This window comes from Erinaceus europaeus, chromosome 23 (assembly GCF_950295315.1).
Source record: "Erinaceus europaeus chromosome 23, mEriEur2.1, whole genome shotgun sequence".
In the NCBI taxonomy this organism is placed as follows: domain Eukaryota; kingdom Metazoa; phylum Chordata; class Mammalia; order Eulipotyphla; family Erinaceidae; genus Erinaceus; species Erinaceus europaeus.
The window spans coordinates 789,249-807,621 of record NC_080184.1 but is presented as its reverse complement, the minus strand read 5'-3'; the positions used below and the strand labels follow the sequence as shown (position 1 = coordinate 807,621).

The 18,373-nt window shown below is 67.5% G+C and overlaps 2 protein-coding genes across 2 annotated transcripts; both read left to right on the top strand.

Annotated features, from left to right (window-relative positions):
• The first annotated feature begins 1,983 nt into the window (after window positions 1-1,983).
• ABHD17A (abhydrolase domain containing 17A, depalmitoylase) lies at window positions 1,984-6,195 on the top strand. The gene is made up of 4 exons (XM_007524802.3): window positions 1,984-2,339; window positions 3,785-3,979; window positions 5,235-5,414; window positions 5,929-6,195. The coding sequence occupies exons 1-4, from the start codon at window positions 2,011-2,013 to the stop codon at window positions 6,149-6,151; spliced, it is 927 nt and encodes a 308-aa protein (XP_007524864.1). The 5' UTR covers window positions 1,984-2,010; the 3' UTR covers window positions 6,152-6,195.
• Window positions 6,196-11,760: 5,565 nt separating this feature from the next.
• On the top strand, window positions 11,761-16,586 carry KLF16 (KLF transcription factor 16). Its single transcript, XM_060182230.1, has 2 exons — window positions 11,761-13,072; window positions 16,237-16,586. The coding sequence occupies exons 1-2, from the start codon at window positions 11,761-11,763 to the stop codon at window positions 16,524-16,526; spliced, it is 1,602 nt and encodes a 533-aa protein (XP_060038213.1). The 3' UTR covers window positions 16,527-16,586.
• Window positions 16,587-18,373: the final 1,787 nt, after the last annotated feature.

Genomic DNA, 18,373 nt, shown 5'->3' with positions numbered 1-18,373 from the left:
GGAAGGATCGTCAGTTTCCCCAATGAATGGGGACTCACGGGATGCACCACGGGAAGGTCGATCCAATGCATCCCACGTAACTCTCTTTTTTAAATTATCTCTATGTAATTACTTATTAGGTAGAGACAGCCAGAAATTGACAAGAGGGTGGACATAGAGAAGAAGAGAAATCGAGAGACACCTGCAGCCCTGCTTAACTACTCGTGACGCTTCCCCCTGCAGGTGGAGACTGGGGCCTTGAACCCGGGTCCTCGTGCACTGTTTCATGTGGGCTCAACCAGGTGCGCCACCACCCAGCTCCCGGGTCTACTGTTTCTCTCTCACTAAAATAAACGAATAAAAGATGAACAAATAAAGCTTTCAGACATAAGAAGCAAATCTTAATCTTCCACAGTGCGTGGACTACTTTTCAGCTTAATCACTGAACTAAGGGCAACTTCTGAACTTGGCCCCTGGCCCCAGGACCCAGGACCTTGGCCCAAGCCCCGCCCACACGCCACTAGCCCCGCCCACAGAACGGCGCAACCGACCGGCTCACGTCTCTTGACCACGCCCACCACGCACGACGCCCCGCCCACAAATCCGCGGCGCGGCCACAACTCGCGGCCAGGCCCCGCCCACCGATACATTTCCCCGCCTCCGGGGCCCTGCGCGCCTGCGCCCTGCCGCGCCTGCCCCCCCTCCCCCCCCCCCGCGCACGCCCTGCGCGTCACTTCCGGGGCGCGGCGGCAGCGAGGCTGACTTCCGCCCGCGGGGAACCGGCGGCGGCGGCGGCGGCGGCGGCGGCGGCGGCGGCGGCGGCGGTGGAGGCCGGGTCGGGGTGCCGGGGGGCGACAGAGCGCGGGCAGGCGGCGGCCAGGAGTCATGGAGCGCGGCCTCGACGCCGGGGGGCGCGGGCCGGGGCGGTGAGTGGCGGGGTGCCGGGGCGGGGGGCGCCCGCGGCCGTTTGGGGGGCGGCTCGGTGGGGCCGCGAGATCGGGGCCCCTGCCCGTCGCCCCCCGCCCCCCGGGGCCACCGCGGATCCCGTGCGGGGGGCTCCGTCTCCGTGATCCCCGGCGCCTGGGTGACGCCGGGCGTTCGGGGGGAATGGCAGCCGCGGAGGCGGGCTGCGGTCGCGGGCCCGAGTCCTCCCGGGAGCCCCTTCCTGGGCCCCGACTGCACCCCGCCGCCCTCCGCAGCCTCCCGCCCAGATGACCGCCCCACCCCTCAAAGCGGGCTGCCCCCCATCCGGGACCCCGCGTCGGACCGCCCGCCCCTGCCCCCCGCACTCCTCCGTCCGTCCTTCTGGGAGGGTCTGTCCCGCGGCGGGGGACGGGGGTGCTGCGCTTCTGGAGCTGCTTGACGCCCCGCGCCCCGACCCCGGCCCTGCCCCCCCCCCCCCCCCCCCGGTCTGGGCCGACGGCGAGCTGGTTGCCCCCCTGCCCACCCCCGCCCGGTGGCTGGAAGCCCTGGGGTCTGGAGTCTGGGCTCGGGTCCGAGACATCTGCCGCTCCCTGCGCAGCCGGTCCCGGGAGTGGAGGGTGCCGGTGAGCGCCAGCGCCCCGCAGCCCCGTCCCGTGCTGCCCCGGGGTCGCCTGGGACGGTGCCCGCCGAGCACGGGGGTCAGGCGGCTGCTGCGGGGCCGGGAGGGAGGGAGGGAGGCAGGCGGGCTCCGGAGCCTGGCCTGGGGTCACGGGCCCTGCCCTGCCCTGCCCGCGGGTCTCCACCGCCTACCCGCCGGGCGAACGGAGGCCGCGGCGCAGAGACGTCGCGTGTGCGTGCGAGGCCCCGAGGAAGCGGCACCGGGCGCCGCCCGCTCACCCCTCGCCCACCCGTCCGCCCCCCAGGGTCCTGTGCCGCACGTGGACGCTCGAGGCCGCCCGGCTCCCCGGGGCTCAGCTCGGACCGCGATGGGGCTGGGCCGCGGCCCCCTGACGGGGCTGGTCTTCTGGGCCGGTGGCCGCTGCGTCTCGGAGCACCCGCCCGCCGTCCCGCCCCGGCCCCGGCCCCGGCCCCGGCCCCGGCCCCGCCATGAACGGGCTGTCGGTCAGCGAGCTGTGCTGCCTCTTCTGCTGCCCACCCTGCCCGGGCCGCATCGCCGCCAAGCTGGCCTTCTTGCCGCCCGAGCCCACCTACGCGCTGCTGCCCGAGCCGGAGCCCGCACCGGGGGCCGGGGCCGCGCCGTCGGGGAGCCTGCGGGCCTCGGGGGCCGCCCCCGGCCGCTGGAAGCTGCAGCTGAGCGAGCGCGCTGATTTCCAGTACGGCCAGCGCGAACTGGATGCCATGGAGGTCTTCCTGACCAAGAGCAGCCGCGGCAACCGTGTGGCCTGCATGTATGTGCGCTGCGCGCCCGGCGCCAGGTGAGGCCCTGTGCCGGCGGGGCTCTGCCCTGCTCTGCCCCTGGGGTGCAGAGGTGGGAGATCACGGCCCGCACTGACCCTGGGGCTGGGTCTGGGTCGGGCATCCCTGCGTTCAAGGGTGGGACCCGCCCGCTCGCTCGCTCGCTCGCTCACAGCCTCCCAGCTGCCCCGACCTTTGGGTTCCAGAGTCCAGGGCCGGGTTGTGACCTTTCCCCAGGGCCACCTGGCCGGTGACAGGAGGGGACGGGGTGCGGCCACGGGCCAGAGGAGGACAGAGGCCCATTGCCGGGGACTCCGCTGGCCTGCACAGAGGACAGGTCCATCACGTCACGGGCTGGGGGCTGAGTCGGCCAGGTTGTGGCTGTGCCCTGCTTGGACCCCTCTCCAGCCTCCACTCGGAAGCAGAGACGGAAAGGGAGAGCCCCCGGATGCCACCGCCCTCGCCTCAGCTCTCCGTGTCACTCTGAGGGTTTATTCTGCATGGAGACAGACAGACAGACACCCGGCAGCCCTGCCTCTCTGCTCGGGGGATTCTCCCCGCGGGTGGTTGCGGGGGCTCGAACTTAGCTCCAGTGCTTAGTAACACCTGAGCTGCACCAGGTCCACGGCTGCTGGCCCACCTCCCTGTTTCCACCTCACTTAAAAAGCACTCGTTGAAGCTAGGCGGTGGCACACCTGTTAGGTACACACGCTGCAGTGTGTAAGGACCTGGGTTCGAGCCCCCCGATCGCACCCGCAGTGAGGGAGCCTCACGAGTGGTGATACAGGGCTGTGGGTGTCTCTCTCTCCCTGTCTTCTTTCCCTCTCCTAATTTCTCTGTCTACCCAATAGTAAATATGTTTCTTTTTAAGGTTATTTTCTCTTTTGTTGCTCTCGTTTTATTGTAAAAGTTACTGTAGTTGTTGTTACTGGTGTCCGTCATTGTTGGCTAGGACAGAGAGAAACGGAGCGAGGAGGGGAAGACAGGGGGGGGAGAGAAAGACAGACACCTGCAGACCTGCTTCACCGCCTGGGAAGCGACTCCCCTGCAGGTGGGGAGCCGGGGGCTCGAACCGGGAGCCTCACTCACGCTGGTCCCTGCGCTCTGCGCCACCTGCCACCTGAGCTTAACCCGCAGCGCTGCAACCCGACTCCCCCAAGTTTCTGTTTTTAAAGGACTCAGTGGGACCAGCCGGTAGTCCCGTTTTGCTGCAGGACCCCGTCTGCCAGGACCCCTGCTCCGCAGCACACAGACCGCCCCCCCCTCCCCCAAGGCTCCGAGGCCCCAGGTTCCATCCCCAGCACCACCAGCAGCCAGGGCTCAGCAGGGCTCCCGCCTTGTTTTCTCTGTGTCTCTCCTTAAGATAAATAGATTGTTCAAAGGGAAGCTTTTCTGGCTTACGAAACGAGACACACACGCACGTACGCACACGCGCTGACCCTGTTTGTCTGCCCGCCGCCGCCAGGTACACGCTGCTGTTCTCGCACGGCAACGCGGTGGACCTGGGCCAGATGAGCAGTTTCTACGTGGGCCTGGGCTCCCGCCTCGGCTGCAACATCTTCTCCTACGATTACTCGGGCTACGGCGCCAGCTCGGGCCGGCCCTCTGAGAAGAACCTCTACGCTGACATCGACGCCGCCTGGCAGGCGCTGCGCACTAGGTGAGCCCTGCCCTGCCCTGGTCCTTAGCCTGGTCCTAGGCTTGTCCTGGTCCTGCCCATCTCTCTGTCTCGGCCCTGGCCCTGGCCCTGGTCCTGGTCTTGCCCTGCCCTGGTCCTGGTCCTGCCTGTCTCTGTCTCTGCCCTCTCTTTGGCCCCAGCCCCTGCCCAGGTGCTCCTCAGCGCCCCCCTCACCCCCCCAGCTCTGTCGCCAGGCAACGCTGCAGCCGGGCCTCTTGGGCGCGTCTCCCCTGGCACTGTGCGCCATCCTGGGAGCGTGGCGGGTGTGTGTGTGTGTGTGTGTGTGGGGGGGGCTGCCCACAGCTTCTCAGCCCCAGGCCGGGCTCCAGGCTATCTGTGTGGCTGTCCCCCTACAGCTGGGGAACCTCAGAGCAGGCTGGGCAGGGCCCCTTCACCTTCCCCCCTCACCTGGGGCCGCCCGGGTTGCCCCTCCTCAGCCACGCACCTGCAGGGCACTCCAAGACCCGCCCCCCTGGAGGGGAGGAGCCTGGCTGGGCTGGGTGGGGGCTGCTGGGACTCCCACTAGTGCAGGTGGGGCCTCCCCAGGGGGCTCAGGTGTGCTGTGGGGGTGGGGTGGGATAGCTGCCGCCTGACTCACCGCCTCCCTGAGGACCAGAGCAGAGTCGGGGCCCTTGGAACTGGCCTGGGCTGCCCCCAGCTGTAGGGAGGAGCGCTGGGGGTGTTGGTTTTAAGGGTCTGGGGGGCCTGTCCCGGGTGTGGGGGTCTGGGGAGCCTGTCCCGGGTGTGGGGGTCATCCCTGGGTGCTGGGGCCTGAGTATATGAGGGTCCATCTAGGGGTGCTGGTGCGTGGGGGCTGTGGAGACTACGTTAGGCCCATCTCAGAGGGTCTGTTCCTGGGTGTCAGGGTCTGTGGGAGGGTTTGTCCTGGGTGTGGGGGTCCATCTGGGGATGTGAGGGGGCTGCCTGGTCCGTGTGGGGTGTGAAGGGCTGTCCTGGGTGTCAGCTCTGTCCAGGGGTGTCGGGGCTGCGGTGCTGTCTTGGTGGGGGTCTGCGTGGTGTCGGGGTCTGCGTGGTGTGTCGGGGTCTGCGTGGTGTGTCGGGTCTGCGTGGTGTGTCGGGGTCTGCGTGGTGTGTCGGGTGTGCGTGGTGTGTCGGGGTCTGCGTGGTGTGTCGGGGTGTGCGTGGTGTTCAGTCTGTGTGGTGTTCAGTCTGCATGGTGTCGGGTCTGTGTGGTTGTGGTGTGAGGCCCCCGTGCATACCCGCTCCCCGCCCGCAGGTACGGGATCAGCCCCGACAGCGTGGTGCTGTACGGCCAGAGCATTGGGACTGTGCCCACGGTGGACCTGGCGGCCCGCTATGAGTGCGCTGCGGTGGTGCTGCACTCGCCGCTCACGTCAGGCATGCGGGTGGCCTTCCCAGACACCAAGAAGACCTATTGCTTCGACGCCTTCCCCAAGTGAGTGAGTCTGAGTCTGCGCCTGTGGCTGAGTCTGCGCCTGAGTCTGATTCTGTGCCTGAGTCTAAGACTGAGTCTGAGCCTGATTCTGAGTCTGAGACTGCGCCTTAGTCCGAGTCTGAGTCTTGAGTCTGCGCCTGAGTCTTGAGTCTGCACCTTAGTCTGAGACTGCGCCTGAGTCCGAGTCTGAGTCTGTGCCTGAGTCTGAGCCTGCGTCTGCGCCTGAGTCTGTGGCTATTTCTGCACCTGCGTCTGAGTCTGAGCCTGATTCTGAGTCTGAGCCTGCGCCTTAGTCCGAGTCTGAGTCTGTGCCTGAGCCTGCACCTGAGCACCCGCGGGGCCCCCAGTGGCGGAGTCTCCAGACAGAGGGGGGTCCCTGGGGGCGGGATCTGCAGACAGGGGTGTCCCTGGGGTCTGCAGAGGGTAGTTCGCTAGCAGGGAGTCCCCGGGGCTGGCGGGTGGTCGGTCGGGTGGCCCCCAGGCCGGTCCCCAGCTCCCTGCTGCCCGCCCACAGCATCGAGAAGGTGTCGCGCATCTCGTCGCCGGTGCTGGTGATCCACGGCACGGAGGACGAGGTCATCGACTTCTCGCACGGCCTGGCGCTGTACGAGCGCTGCCCGAAGGCGGTGGAGCCGCTGTGGGTGGAGGGCGCCGGCCACAACGACGTGGAGCTGTACAGCCAGTACCTGGAGCGCCTGCGCCGTCTGCTCTCACACGACCTGCAGGCCCAGCGCTAGTGGCCGGTCCGACGAGAGATTAAAGAGTTTCCGTTTCAGGGGCACTCCGCCGCTTCCTCCTCGGGCCTCCTTCCGGGTGCCCGCCCCACTTCCCCGGGTCCGCGCCCGCCAACCCCGGCCAACCCTTGCCACCTGGCCGTCGGAACTGGAGGTGGACAGGCTGAGACCAAGGGGACAGCGCCTGGTGCCCATGTGCGGGGCCGCCTAGTCGCGGGATCCTGGCTTCAGGGTTGGGGGGACTCCTATTCCAAGGGCAGGACACTTGGGGGTCACTCCATCCCGGGGGCTGGGCAGTGGGCGTCCTGGGGGTCACTATCGCGGGGACAGGACATCTGGGGGTCACTATTGTGGGGACAGGACACCTGGGGGTGGGGGTCGCTGCTTCCCGGGGACAGGACAGATGGGGGGTCTGCAGAGTGTCTCCACCGGGGCCTCCCCTTGGTGCCATTGGGGCCCCTCCATGAGCTGTTCTTGGTCCCGGGTGTCTCTGTTCCCCTTCCCCCCTAGTCCTGGGGTCCAGGGCTGAGTGACCAGGAGGACAACAGCAGAGGCCCTTGGTGTGGGCAGGCAGGGGCAGCCTCCGGCTCAAGACAGTTGAGCGTGTGGGGCGCGTGCCCTGCCGTATCCAGCCAGGCTGGGTGCTGCCGCCCAATGGGAGCCCCACAGCGGCACTGGGGGAACTCCGTGGAGCCCTCTGCTCCAGGCGCAGAGGATGAAGTGGCCGCTGAGTGGCGGCTGCAGCCCGGCCACGGGCACACTGGTCTCCCAGCATCCCCTGCTTCTGCAGTCCTTGCCCATCCTGACTTCCGTATTTCATGATTCTTCACTAGCCCAGAGCCCCGCTGAGCTCTGGCTGATGGTGGTGCTGGGACCTCAGGCCGGGAAGTCTGTGCGTCAGAGCCACTGCTGTCTCCACCTCAGATGTTCAACCAGGCACCGTGTTCTGAGCACCTCCCTGGCCAGGAGATGATTTTTACCCTTTAGTTCCCTGTCTAGCTTTTGTGGGTCGAGACCGAGCAGCGGCAAGGCACCCAGTCCGCGGGTTCAACCCCCTCAGCACCTCCTGCCTGTGCTGACCAGGGCTCTGCTGACTTCAAAACAAAGGGGCTGCTGAGGAGGCTCAGCCTGCAGAGCAAGCCGGGGGCTGCGTGAGAGGCTCCGGGGCCTGGTCCCCAACCGCACGGGCCTGTGCTGTGCGCAGGGGAAGCTTCACAGACATGGAGGAGGCGAGCCGGGGCATCTCTCCGTTTCAAACTGTCCACGTGGAACACCGGGGTCGTGCCACCTCAGGTCTGGTGTAGCCCCTGAAGCAGGAACAAAGGGGAGGAAAATAAATATTGAACTGAAGGGAACCCTTTTGTTTGAATTGTGTTTACTTTCTAGGAGAGACATGGGGGAAGGGGACAGGTGCCTGCAGCTCTCTGTTCCACCATTCATGAAGCTTTCCCTCCTGCAGGCGGGGACCTGGGGTTCGAATCTGGGGCATTTAGCACCGTAACTCAAGCCGCTGTGCCACCGCCTGCCACCCCCCCAGACTTAAGTCTTTCACCTCCTGGGTTATACTGGGACTCAGTGCCTGCGCTACAGGTCGCTGGCTCCTGGAGGCTATTTTTTCCTTTTTTGCTGCTCTTGTTGATCATTATTACTGTTCTTATTGCTGTCGTCATTGGATAGGACAGAAAAAAAGAGAGGAGGGGTCAGGCGGTAGTGCAGCAGGTTAAGCGCACATGGTGCGAAGTGCAAGGACCGGTGTAAGGATCCCGGTTCGAGCCCCCGGCTCCCCACCTGCAGGGGAGTCACTTCCCAGGCGGTGAAGCAGGTCTGCAGGTGTCTGTCTTTCCCCCTCTGTCTTCCCCTCCTCTCTCCATGTCTCTTCTGTCCTAGCCAACAATGAACGTCAACAATAACAGTGATAACCACAAGGGCAACAAAAGGGGGGAAGTGGCCTCCAGGAGCGGTGGATTCATGGTGCAGGCACTGAGCCCAGCAATAACCCTGGAGGCAAAAAAAAAAAAAAGTGAGGAGGGGGAGAGAAAGACAGACACCTGCAGACCTGCATCACCACCCGTGAAGCGGCCCCCCTCCCCCCTTGCATGTGGGAAACCAGGGATTTGAACCAGGTCCTTACACCAGTCCTTGGGCTTCACGCCACGTGCGCTAAACCTGTTGTTTACAGCCTGCCGCTACCCCCAAGATCATTTACAAGAAAGAGCCTTCCTCTGAAGCACCGGGTGCTGGGGCTGGACCCCCAGGTCACAGGACAGTCGGACTCGCTGACGGATGTCAGAGGAACACAGCGCCTATATGCAGAGCTGGCGCTTCATCCCCGAGCCTGGGACCTGTGAGTCCCGGGCTCCTGCCTCAGCCCTGCCCGGGGCCCTGCTCTGTGCGACCACCAGGTTTCCTGCTGCCTCTGTTGCTTCCTGGAAGTGCTTTACAGATTCAGGGCCCGGGAGCCCAGCCCAGGGCCGTGTGCTGGAAGTCAGTGGGCTTTGTGACCTGTCTTGTGGGGACCCTGTGCGGGTCCCCGGGTTCTTCTTGGGCCTGTGAGGTCCCTTGCGCCCCAGTCTCTCGAGGGATGTGAGGGCTTTCTTTGCAATTGAGGTGCGGGTGGTCTGGTGCACAAGTCTCTCCAGGGGCTCCATTTTTTTTTGGGGGGGAACCCCTGCACCGCCCCTGGTGTAGACAGTGCCTGTCCTCAGGCCTGGGGGGAAACTGAGGCTAGCCGGCTGCTCTCACCTGTGTGCTGGGCCCAGAAGGGAGCAGGTGGAAGGTTCCAGGCCTCCCCCCTTCCTGCCGGTTGGTACGGCCTGGGCCCTGGGCCAGCTCCAGCGACTCCATTTTGTGACACGTGGTGGCACCAGCTGGATGGATGGCTGGGCGCGCACCCCCTGGCAGAGCCCTCCAGCTTCCTGGTGGGGGCAGAAGCCCTCTGCTCCCTGACCTTACAGGCCTGGGGTGGGACCGTGCCCCAGGGTGCCCCTGCGCAGCACCCCCAGGATTAGCGAGTGCCCCAAAGGAGATGGGCTTGGGGGTCCACTTCTCAGAGGGCGCCCTGGGCAGTGACCCCCCCAGCGCATGCCACCCGAGGCCTGGGTGCCCCCACCAAGTGGGCAGGTGTGTTTTCTCGCCATGGGGCCAGGGCAGAGACTGGGGGTCTGAAGGGGGGAGCAGCCAGGGGAGCCGGGGCTGGAACCCGGGCCTGTGGTCTTCAGCTGAGCAGTCTCCCAAACCCTGTTGGGTGGGTGTATTAGTCAGTGTCCAGCACAGTGGACGTGTCCTGAGCTCAGTCACCGCAGGTTCATTCAGAAGACGGGATGACTTGCCCCGAGTCCTGCTCGCCCTGGCTGCTGCTGTTGCTGGGGATGGAACCTGGGGCCTCAGAATCTCAGGCGGGAGAGTCTTTGGCAGAACCACTGCTATCCTGCCAGCCTCCCAGCCCTTTTGCTGTTCCCTTACCAGTTATTTTCTTCTTTTTTTTTTTTTAGATTTTATTAATGAGAGAGATGGAAAGAACCAGACATCACCCTGGTCCTTGTGCTGCTGGGGATTGGGGATTGGGGATTGAACTCGAAACCTCGTACTGGAGAGTCCAGAGCTTTATCTGCTGTGCCACCTCCCAGACCACCCCTTAACAACTATTTATTATTGGGTGGAGACAGAGAAATTGAGGTGGGAGGGGGAGATAGAACGAGAGAAAACACCCGCAGCCCTGCTTCACCACTCTGGAAGCTTCCCCTCTGCAGGTGGGGTCTGGGTCTTGAAGCTGGGTCTTTGTGTGGTGTAATGTGTGCTCAACCAGGTGACCCCCCGGCACCCTCCCCCCCAGAGCACTGCTCAGCTCTGGCATATGTTGGTGTGGGGGATTGAACCTGAGACCTTGGAGCCTCGGGTATGAGAGTCTGCTTGCAGAACCATTATGCTGTCTCCCACCCTTAGTTCTTTCCCGTGTGTGTGTGTGTGTGTGTGTGTGTGTGTGTGTGTGTATGTGTGTGTGTGTGATGCTAGGTGGCATGGCTAATCCTGCGACAGTAATGCATTATCTTACTATTATTACTATTATTGCCACCAGGGCTATTGCTGGGGTTTGCCAGAGCTATGGATCCCCTGCTCCTGGCCATGATTTGATTTGATATGACAGCAATTGAGAGGGAAGGGGGATGGAAGCTGAGAGACCCACCTGCAGCCTGTTCCACTGCTCCTTAATAAGCTTGCCCTGCAGGAGCTCGAACCCAAGTCCTGGCACAGGGTGAATTTTGTGCTCGACCAGCTGCTTGATTAAATGTGGTCAAGTGTGCACTCTGCCTACTGGGTGAGTTATTTCCTGGCCCCTCTCATTCTGGAAAATGACACACATTACCGTACACAAGGACCAGGGTTCGAGCCCCCAGTCCCCACCTGCAGGGGGAAAGCTTCACCCAGTGTGGTGAAGAGCAGGGCTGCAGGGGTCTTTGTCTCTCACCCTTTCTGTCACCCCTCCTCTCAAGGTCTGTCTCTAGCCAATAGTAAATAAAAAAAAAAAAAAAAAAAAGGAAATGCCAGGGTATTGGTTTTGAGGACTTACTCATTTTTATCAGAGAACAGAGCAGTCGTGGGCGGAGCTAGGGATCAAACCCAGGACCTGACGTTTGCAAGGCGGAAAAGCTACCACCCAGCCCAGCACATTTCCTGCTTGAGGCCAGTGGGTGAGCTCCCCGGACAGCACCGTGTGTGAGCCTGGGCACCACGGAGCAGAAGGCAGCTTTGCAGCTGTGGGCTCTGGTGTGCTCTGCCTGTCCTGAAAAAGGAATCAAAGTGTGTGTGTGTGTGTGTGTGTGTGTGTGTGTGTGTTTACCACAGCACTGTTCGGCTCTGGCTTATGGTTGTGCAGGGGCTAGAACTTGGCACTTTGGAGCACCAGGTATGAGAGTCTGTTTGCATAACCATTGTGCTATCTACCTTTGCCCTTCTTTTTTAAATTTTGGACTGCAGAAATAGCATAACGGCTTTGCCAGAAGGGTACAATTTCCAAGACAGCTAAGTCCCAGCTTCAGCCCCCAGGCCACCAAGAAAGAGGCAGAAAGCTTAGCTGGCTTAGTTGCGACACCAGGCGGAGTCTGGGATTGAACCCACAGCCTCTGGGGCCTCAGGCTGGCCGCTCCCTGGACCAGGATCCTTTACTATCATTTATTCCTACTATTATTATTATTTGCTAGTTCTGGGCCACGGGCAGGTTTATGATTCAGCGGGAGAGACAGGCTCGAACCTTGGGCCTCAGTATTGGAGTAGCTCCAGGGAAAGGAAGGACAGAGCCTGCGGGCGGCAGCTTTAGGGCTCCTGTCCCAGCACCAGCCCGCAGGCGCCGCCCGCGCGTCCAGGGTTCGAGCGCCGGGTCCTCACTGCGCCCCCGCTGAGCCGGCTTCCGGCTGACTCTGCACCCCGAGGTCAGCTTGGGATCCTAATCACCCCTTCTTCCACACCCCGGGGAGACCAGAGAGACGGGGGGTGTCCTCAGAGACCCCGCCAAGAATGGCTGGCGAGGGGCGGCGGTCCCCAAAGGGTGCGCCGTCCTGGGAAAGCGACCCCTTCCCGCGCCCAGAGGCCCCACCCGGCACCGCACCCCGGTGGACATGAGACCGGCGGCCCGCTTGCTCGGCGCACAGGGACACGCGTGGGGCCGCGGGGCCCGAGCCCCCTCCCCACCGTGGCTAGGGGTGCGGGAGGCCTCGCCCAGGCGGGGTCGAACCCAGGGGACAGGGCGGGGGGACGGCGCCAAGCCCCGGGCGCGCCCCCTGCAGGCCGCCCCCAGCCCAGGCGCCCCACTTCCGCGACCCGGGGGCCCCGCAGGGCGCATCCCCGCCCCCGGGGCAGAGTGTCCTCGTGAGCCCCGGGGAGGCGGAGGCGCCCAGAGCCCGCCGGGACCCCTAGTGTCCCCGAAGCCCGGTCACTGCGGGGAAGGGCCCCCGCCCGGCCGGCCGGCCCCCGCGGGGCGCCAAAAAGCGGAACCCCGGCGCCCACGGGCGGGGCGCCCCACCCTGGCCTCCGCGCGCCCGGGCAGCGGCAGGGACCTCGGGGCGCACGTGGGACCCCCGCGGTCCGGGGTGCGGGTCGCCCGCCGCGGGGGAGGGGGAGGGTCGCGCACGTGGCCGGGGGGCGGGGCCGCCGCTTCCGCACCCCCCGGCGGCCACGTGGGGTGCCCTCCCCCACCGCGATCGGGGGCGCGCCCTGCCGGGGGCGGGGAGGCGCGCGGGGGGGGGCGGGGCGCCGCGGGCGGGCGAGTGGGTGGGGGGCCCACCAGACCCCCGAGCGGGCGGCCCCGCAGCGGGCGGCGCGGGCGGCGGGCCGGCGGGGCTCCGGCTCGGGGGTCCCGAGGGGCGGCCTCCCTCCGGGGGACCCCCGCCCCCCAGCCGGGTGCGTCAGGCGCGGCGCCGGGGCGGGGCCGGGGGGCGGGGCGGCGCGGTGGCGCGCCCGGCCTCCCGCTCCCGCCTCCGCCTCCCTCCCGCACTCGCCGCCGCCGCCGGCCCGCGCCCCCCGCGCCCCCCATGGCCTGCGTGGACTACTTCGCGGCCGACGTGCTCATGGCCATCTCGTCGGGCGCCGTGGTGCACCCCGAGCCCGCCGGGCCCCCCGCCCCCGCCGCCGCCGGCCTGGAGCTGCGCGCGCCCCCGGCGCCCCCCGCGCCCCCCGCGCCCGCCGCGCCCGCCGCGGCCCCCGCGCCGCACCTGCTGGCCGCCAGCATCCTGGCCGACCTCCGCGCCGGGCTCCCGGGGGCACCCCCGCCCGCATCGCCGCCCCCCGCCGCCGCGTCCCCGCCGCCCGGCCGCGCCCCCCCCGCCGCCGCCGCCGCCGCCGCCGCCAAGAGCCACCGCTGCCCGTTCCCGGGGTGCGCCAAGGCCTACTACAAGTCCTCGCACCTCAAGTCGCACCTGCGCACCCACACCGGTGAGCCCGCGGCCGGAGGACGCACCGACCCACCGACCGGCCGACCGACCGACGCGGGGGAGGGGGCGCGCCGCGGGGGCGGGGCGGGCGGCGCGGGGGGCGGGGCGGCCACGCGGTCGGGGTGCGGGCGCGGCCGGGGGCGGCCCGGAGGGCGAGGCCGGGGACCCTCCCTGCGCCCCGCGGCCTGGGCACCCGGCTGCGGCCTCCCCCCGCGCCCCGTGTCAGCCCCGCGGGGTCCCGGCTGGAGCTGCGCGCCGCGCCCGCTCGTAGGGGCGCCCCCCCCCGGAACTCGCCGGAGACCGGTCGCGGCTGGCGCCTTCCCCCCCCCCCCGTGTGTATTAGGGGCGCGGCCCGGCCCGGCCCCCACATGGCGCCCGGGGGGCTGCCCCTGGGTGTCCCGTTGCCCCTCTGCGCTCGGGGCGGGGACACGTGGCGGGGGCGCGGGTCCCGGGCGATGCGGGGATGGGGATGGGGGCTGGGCCGCCCGCTTCCACGCCCCCTCCCCCAGCGGGGATACGAGCCCCGCCCCGCGACGAGGCCGGGGGGGGGGTCGTGGGTGTGGGGGCGCCGTTCTCGCGCGCCCCCTCCAGGCCCCGCCCACGCCGGGACCCCCGGGCCGCGCCGTCCGCGGGGGGCGGGGCCTGGGAAGCTGTTGTAGTCGTTGCCATGGCTACGCGCCCGGGCGGGGGCGGGGGGGCTCCTTCCCGATGCACCCCGACACGCGCGAGGGGGCTGAAGTCTGCAGACGGAGCCGGTTCTGACCCGCGGGGGTCACCTGCGCCCCCCGTTCATGTCAGGCGCGCCCCTGCACCTCAGGATCACACGCCCCCCCTTCCCCCCCCCCCCGCGAGTACGTGGGACCCCCCAGGTGACAACCTCCATTGGGCTCTCAGCTGCCTCTTCCTGCGGGGTCCCCGTGTTAAGTGAGCAGCTACTTACCACGGGCCCGGTCTGCGGGCTCCCTGTGGTCCCTGGTCCCCAGAAATGGGGGTGCTGGCAGACACACTGAAGGAAGAGACTGCTAGTCTTTGGTGGGGGAGTGGAGCTAAGTTTCTCCCCGCGTAGACCCGGGGGCTGGGGGCTGGGGGCTGGGGGCTGGGGGCGGGTTCCAGAGTGGGTAAGAGGCTGCACTGGCTGCGGGGAGAGGGTAGGGAGGGTCCCCCTTTTAATCTCCAGACAGGCGGGGGTGGGGGGGCCTGCTGGCTTTGCACAGGAAAATCCGTTTATGGAGAAGGGATTAGGGTCCCAGGGGAGCTGCCCAGAGGGGCTGCCCCAGGCTGGGGAGGCAGGAGAGGGGGGGCGACCCCCAGCCTTCCAAGGGGTGGGGTGGGGTCTCCTGGCCTGAGCGGGCCCCAGGGAGAGAGGCCGGTGGAGAAACTGAGGCCCGAGGGGAGGTTGCAGCCCTACCCCTGACCTTGCCGGGGTCTCCCAAGTCCTGGAGGGGCTCGGATGCCTTTTTAGGGGTGCGCCCCACTTGAAGGGTAGGGCGGCCTGCCGGTGGGCGGGACCCCAACAGTGCAGGTGTGATAAGGAACCCCCACTCCCCTGATGAAGAAGCGGGTGATGGGTTCCCAGATGATAGCGACCTGCAGCCCCCAGCCTAGGGCCAGACCCACCGAGCTCTGGAACACCGGGGCTGGGGGGCTGTGGCTCCCCGGGGGTGGGGTGCAGGCCGCAGCCCCCAGGCTCACCCCAGGCGTGGTGGTTTAAGGCCCGGGGGTGGGGTGGGGGGGCCCAGTCATGGGCACAGCTGGGGGGGGCTTTACAACCCTGGAGGTGCTGGCCTTGGGGAAGGCCATGGCGGGACTCCCTGCTCAGCCTCCCCTCTGCTGGCCGCCAGTCCCTTGAATATTGGGGGTGTCCTTTATTGGGGTGCACACCTTCCTCTGGGACCTGGAGCCCTGGTGAGGGGGGCAAACTGACGGTCTCGGTGTCCAGGGGACTACCATGACATAATTTGTTTGGAGGGGGACAGGGCGAGGGTCAGACCCAGACCCGGGCACCCTTTCCCCCCTGCCACCCCTTCCCCCATCTGTGAGGCAGAGGGTCAAGTCCACCCTGGGCGGGGGCACTGTGTCACCAGCCCCAAACCCCCAAAGGTACTGTGGGGGGGCTGGCGGGGAGGAGGCTGAGTGGGTGCAGGCAGGAAGCTGCACCCCCCAGGGACCCTGCCACCCACCTGCAGGCCGCGGGGCGGGGGGCTCTTGGCTCCCATCCTGGGGCCCCCCCCTTGCAGGTGAGCTGGCGCTGTCGACCTGCTCCCCTCCAGAGGGACCCCAAGGGGAAGTGGGGGTGCGCCCTGGGAGCTGGGCCTGGTCTTGGCCCTCCCCCACATCCCCCCCCCCCCTCCCGCCCCCAAAGCTAGGACCCGCCCCCATCGCAGGCCCTGGGTTGGCTGCCACAGCCTGAATCCCTGGACTCTGCCCGGGAAGCTCAGGGCTGGGGTGGGGGTTCCCCCGGGGGTTTGGGGTCCCCTGTGACGGGGGGGGGGGGTTTGCCCCTTATGTGTCAGCTGGGGCCAGTCTCTCCCACCCCAGCTGTGAGCTGTACGTCACCACCCCCTCCCTCAGGGCCCCTAGTCCTGCCTTGGGGACATCGAGGACCCCCCAGCCTGGGGCCCCTGCTGTCCTCCGGGTTTCCGGCTTGGGGTTCTCTCAGTGCCTCCCCCACCCCGGAAGCAGTGGAGAGGAAGGTGCAGGCGAGGCTCTGAGTTGGGGTGTGGTGCATTCCTCAGCCCCCCAGGAGGAGTGGGGCCCCCAGAGGGGCCAGCCTGGGGGTGGGGGTGCCTGGACAGGAAGCCAGGGGCGGCCTCACCCCCGTGCCCATCTGCTGGCTGGCGTCAGAGCCTGGGGGCACCCTGCCCACCGCAGTGACCCGGGGGCCCGGTCTGTACCCTGGCAGTGCGCTCCAATGCTGGTTCCCTTTTTTCTACCCCACCCCCCACCTCTCACAGCCCCGCTGAGGGTCCTGGGTGACGGGGTGCTGGGCCTTGAACCCAGGGCCTCAGAGCCCCAGAGCCCCAGAGCCCCAGGCGGGAGACCATGCTGCCTCCCTCCCACCCCGGGAGCTATTCCCAAAGGACAGGTGCCCCCGCTCTGGGGGCTGGTGGGGACTGTGGCCGGGGTCCCGCTCACGCCCGCTGCGCCCTCCTCCCCCACCCGCAGGAGAGCGGCCCTTCGCCTGCGACTGGCCCGGCTGCCACAAGAAGTTCGCGCGCTCCGACGAGCTGGCCCGGCACCACCGCACCCACACGGGCGAGAAGCGCTTCCCCTGCCCGCTGTGCGCCAAGCGCTTCACCCGCAGCGACCACCTCACCAAGCACGCCCGCCGGCACCCCGACTTCAGGCCCGAGCTGCTCCGCCGCCCCGGCGCCCGCAGCGCCTCGCCCAGCGACTCCCTGCCCGGCAGCCCCGCGCCCAGCCCCGCGCCCAGCCCCGCGCCCGCCAGCCTGTAGGGCCCGCACAGGCCCCACGCCGCCTGCCCGCTGCCCGCTGCCCGCTGCCCGGCCCGGCCCGCCTCCCCTCCTTGCCGGCTCCTGTCCGCAGCCTGCGTGCACTCTCCCACCGGCGGCAGCGGCGACGTGGGGGCTCCCCTGCCCAGTGCCCTTTCCCCGGTGCGTCTTCTGGGGGGTGGCCCCGGCCAGCCCTACCGGCTGCCTGCTCTCCCTCCCGGGTTGGGGGGTTGGGGTGCCGCGGACAGAGCCATCCGAGCAGCAGGGCTGCCCCCGCCCCTCCCTCGCGCTGAAAGCCATGAGAAGCTTCAGGGAGCCGGTGCAGCCCCCGGCGGGTACGGGTACTCTCTCTCAGGTGCACCCCGCCTCACTCGGGCTGGGGGCCCTTGCTGTCCAGCCTTTGATTTGGGGGGCGGATGCGGGGGTGGAGTGGAAAGACGGGGTCGGAGTGGAAAGACGGGGTCGGGGTGGAAAGACGGGTTCTTCCAAAGACTGTTTTCTTGGGGTGTGTGTGTGTGGGGGGGCCTCACGGCACGGGAGTGAATGTTTGCTTATTTATTTTCTCTGTCTCTGCAGGCTGGTTGGGGGCCCCCAACTTCCCGTGGGTGTGTGTGCGCGCGTGTTGGGGTGCGTGGGGAACCCCATCTTGACAATCAGATTCTCCTGCCCAGAACGGGGGTCCTCTTTGCCCTCTCCTCCCCTCCCCTCTCCTCTCCTCTCCCTTCTGTGCCCTGCCCGAGCTGGTGGGAAATGGGGGGCAGTGATTCCGACCCCCGACAACCCCCCCCGGCTGTCGCTCGTTTTTTCTGGACCGGAGAGAGTATTTTTTCAGGCACTAACCCTTTCGTGGGCCAGCTCCTCAGGGTGTGTTCGTGTGCATGTGTGCGTGCGTGTCGGGGGCGCGTGTCGGGAGTGGGGTGCCGAGGCTGGGGGGTCGTTGCTCATAGATGGAGGATCCCCGGCGAGGGCTAGAGGAACCGGGGGCTCCTTCCTCCAGGGTAGGTGGTGGCCGGGGTGTCCTCCGAAGGCTTTTCCAGAACCTTCCTCCGTGCAGGTGCAGGTGCGGCCCGGCCCCTTCCCTCCTTGGCCGGCTCCAGGGCAGGTGCTGGTGCCCCTGGGAGGGGTCTCGACCCGGACCCCCGACCCTCCTCCAGCCCAGTGGACACAGAGGCCTTAGTCCAGGGTTGGGGGGGTGGACAGGGGCCCTTTCTCCCTTTGTGTCTGCCTGACCCCCCCCCCCCCGTGGCCCCGGGAGGTCAGGTCCAGGGGTCCCCTGGTTCCAGCCTTGCCCTGGGGAGGGGTGGGGCCCCCTCCCTCCCTCCCGGCCCGCTCCCTATTATATTTAATGAATTAAACATCCTTTGTAAAGACCTGCGTCTAGGACTCTGGGGGTCCCCCGGGGTGGGCGGCGCTGCCACCTGCACTCAGGTCGCCCCTGGGCTCCGGGGTGGGAGAACCGCGGGAGCCCGCCTCGCCCACGCGGCACAGCTGCGCCCCCGCCCCCGCCGCGGTTGCCGAGCAACGGCGACAACGCCGCCCCTCCCCCTCCGGCGGCGCCCTCTGGTGGCCGGGCCGAGAAGTGCGCCGCGCGCCCATCACCCGCTCCAGCGCCCCCAGACCTGCGGGCGTGGGGGCACCCGTGCTGCTATTCCGCGCGGCCCGCACACAGCAGCCTGGGTTGGGGTGCACCCTGCCTTCCCTGAAGTCTCTGCCCGCCACCCAACTATCTGGCCCGGGTGCTACCCCCAAAGTGCCGTCTCCTTGGGGCCCACTCTTGGGCCCCACTCTGCCTCCCAGCCCTCGCCCCGGGTCCCTAGGGTGTAGCAGCAGCCTGGGGCGCCCCATGCCCC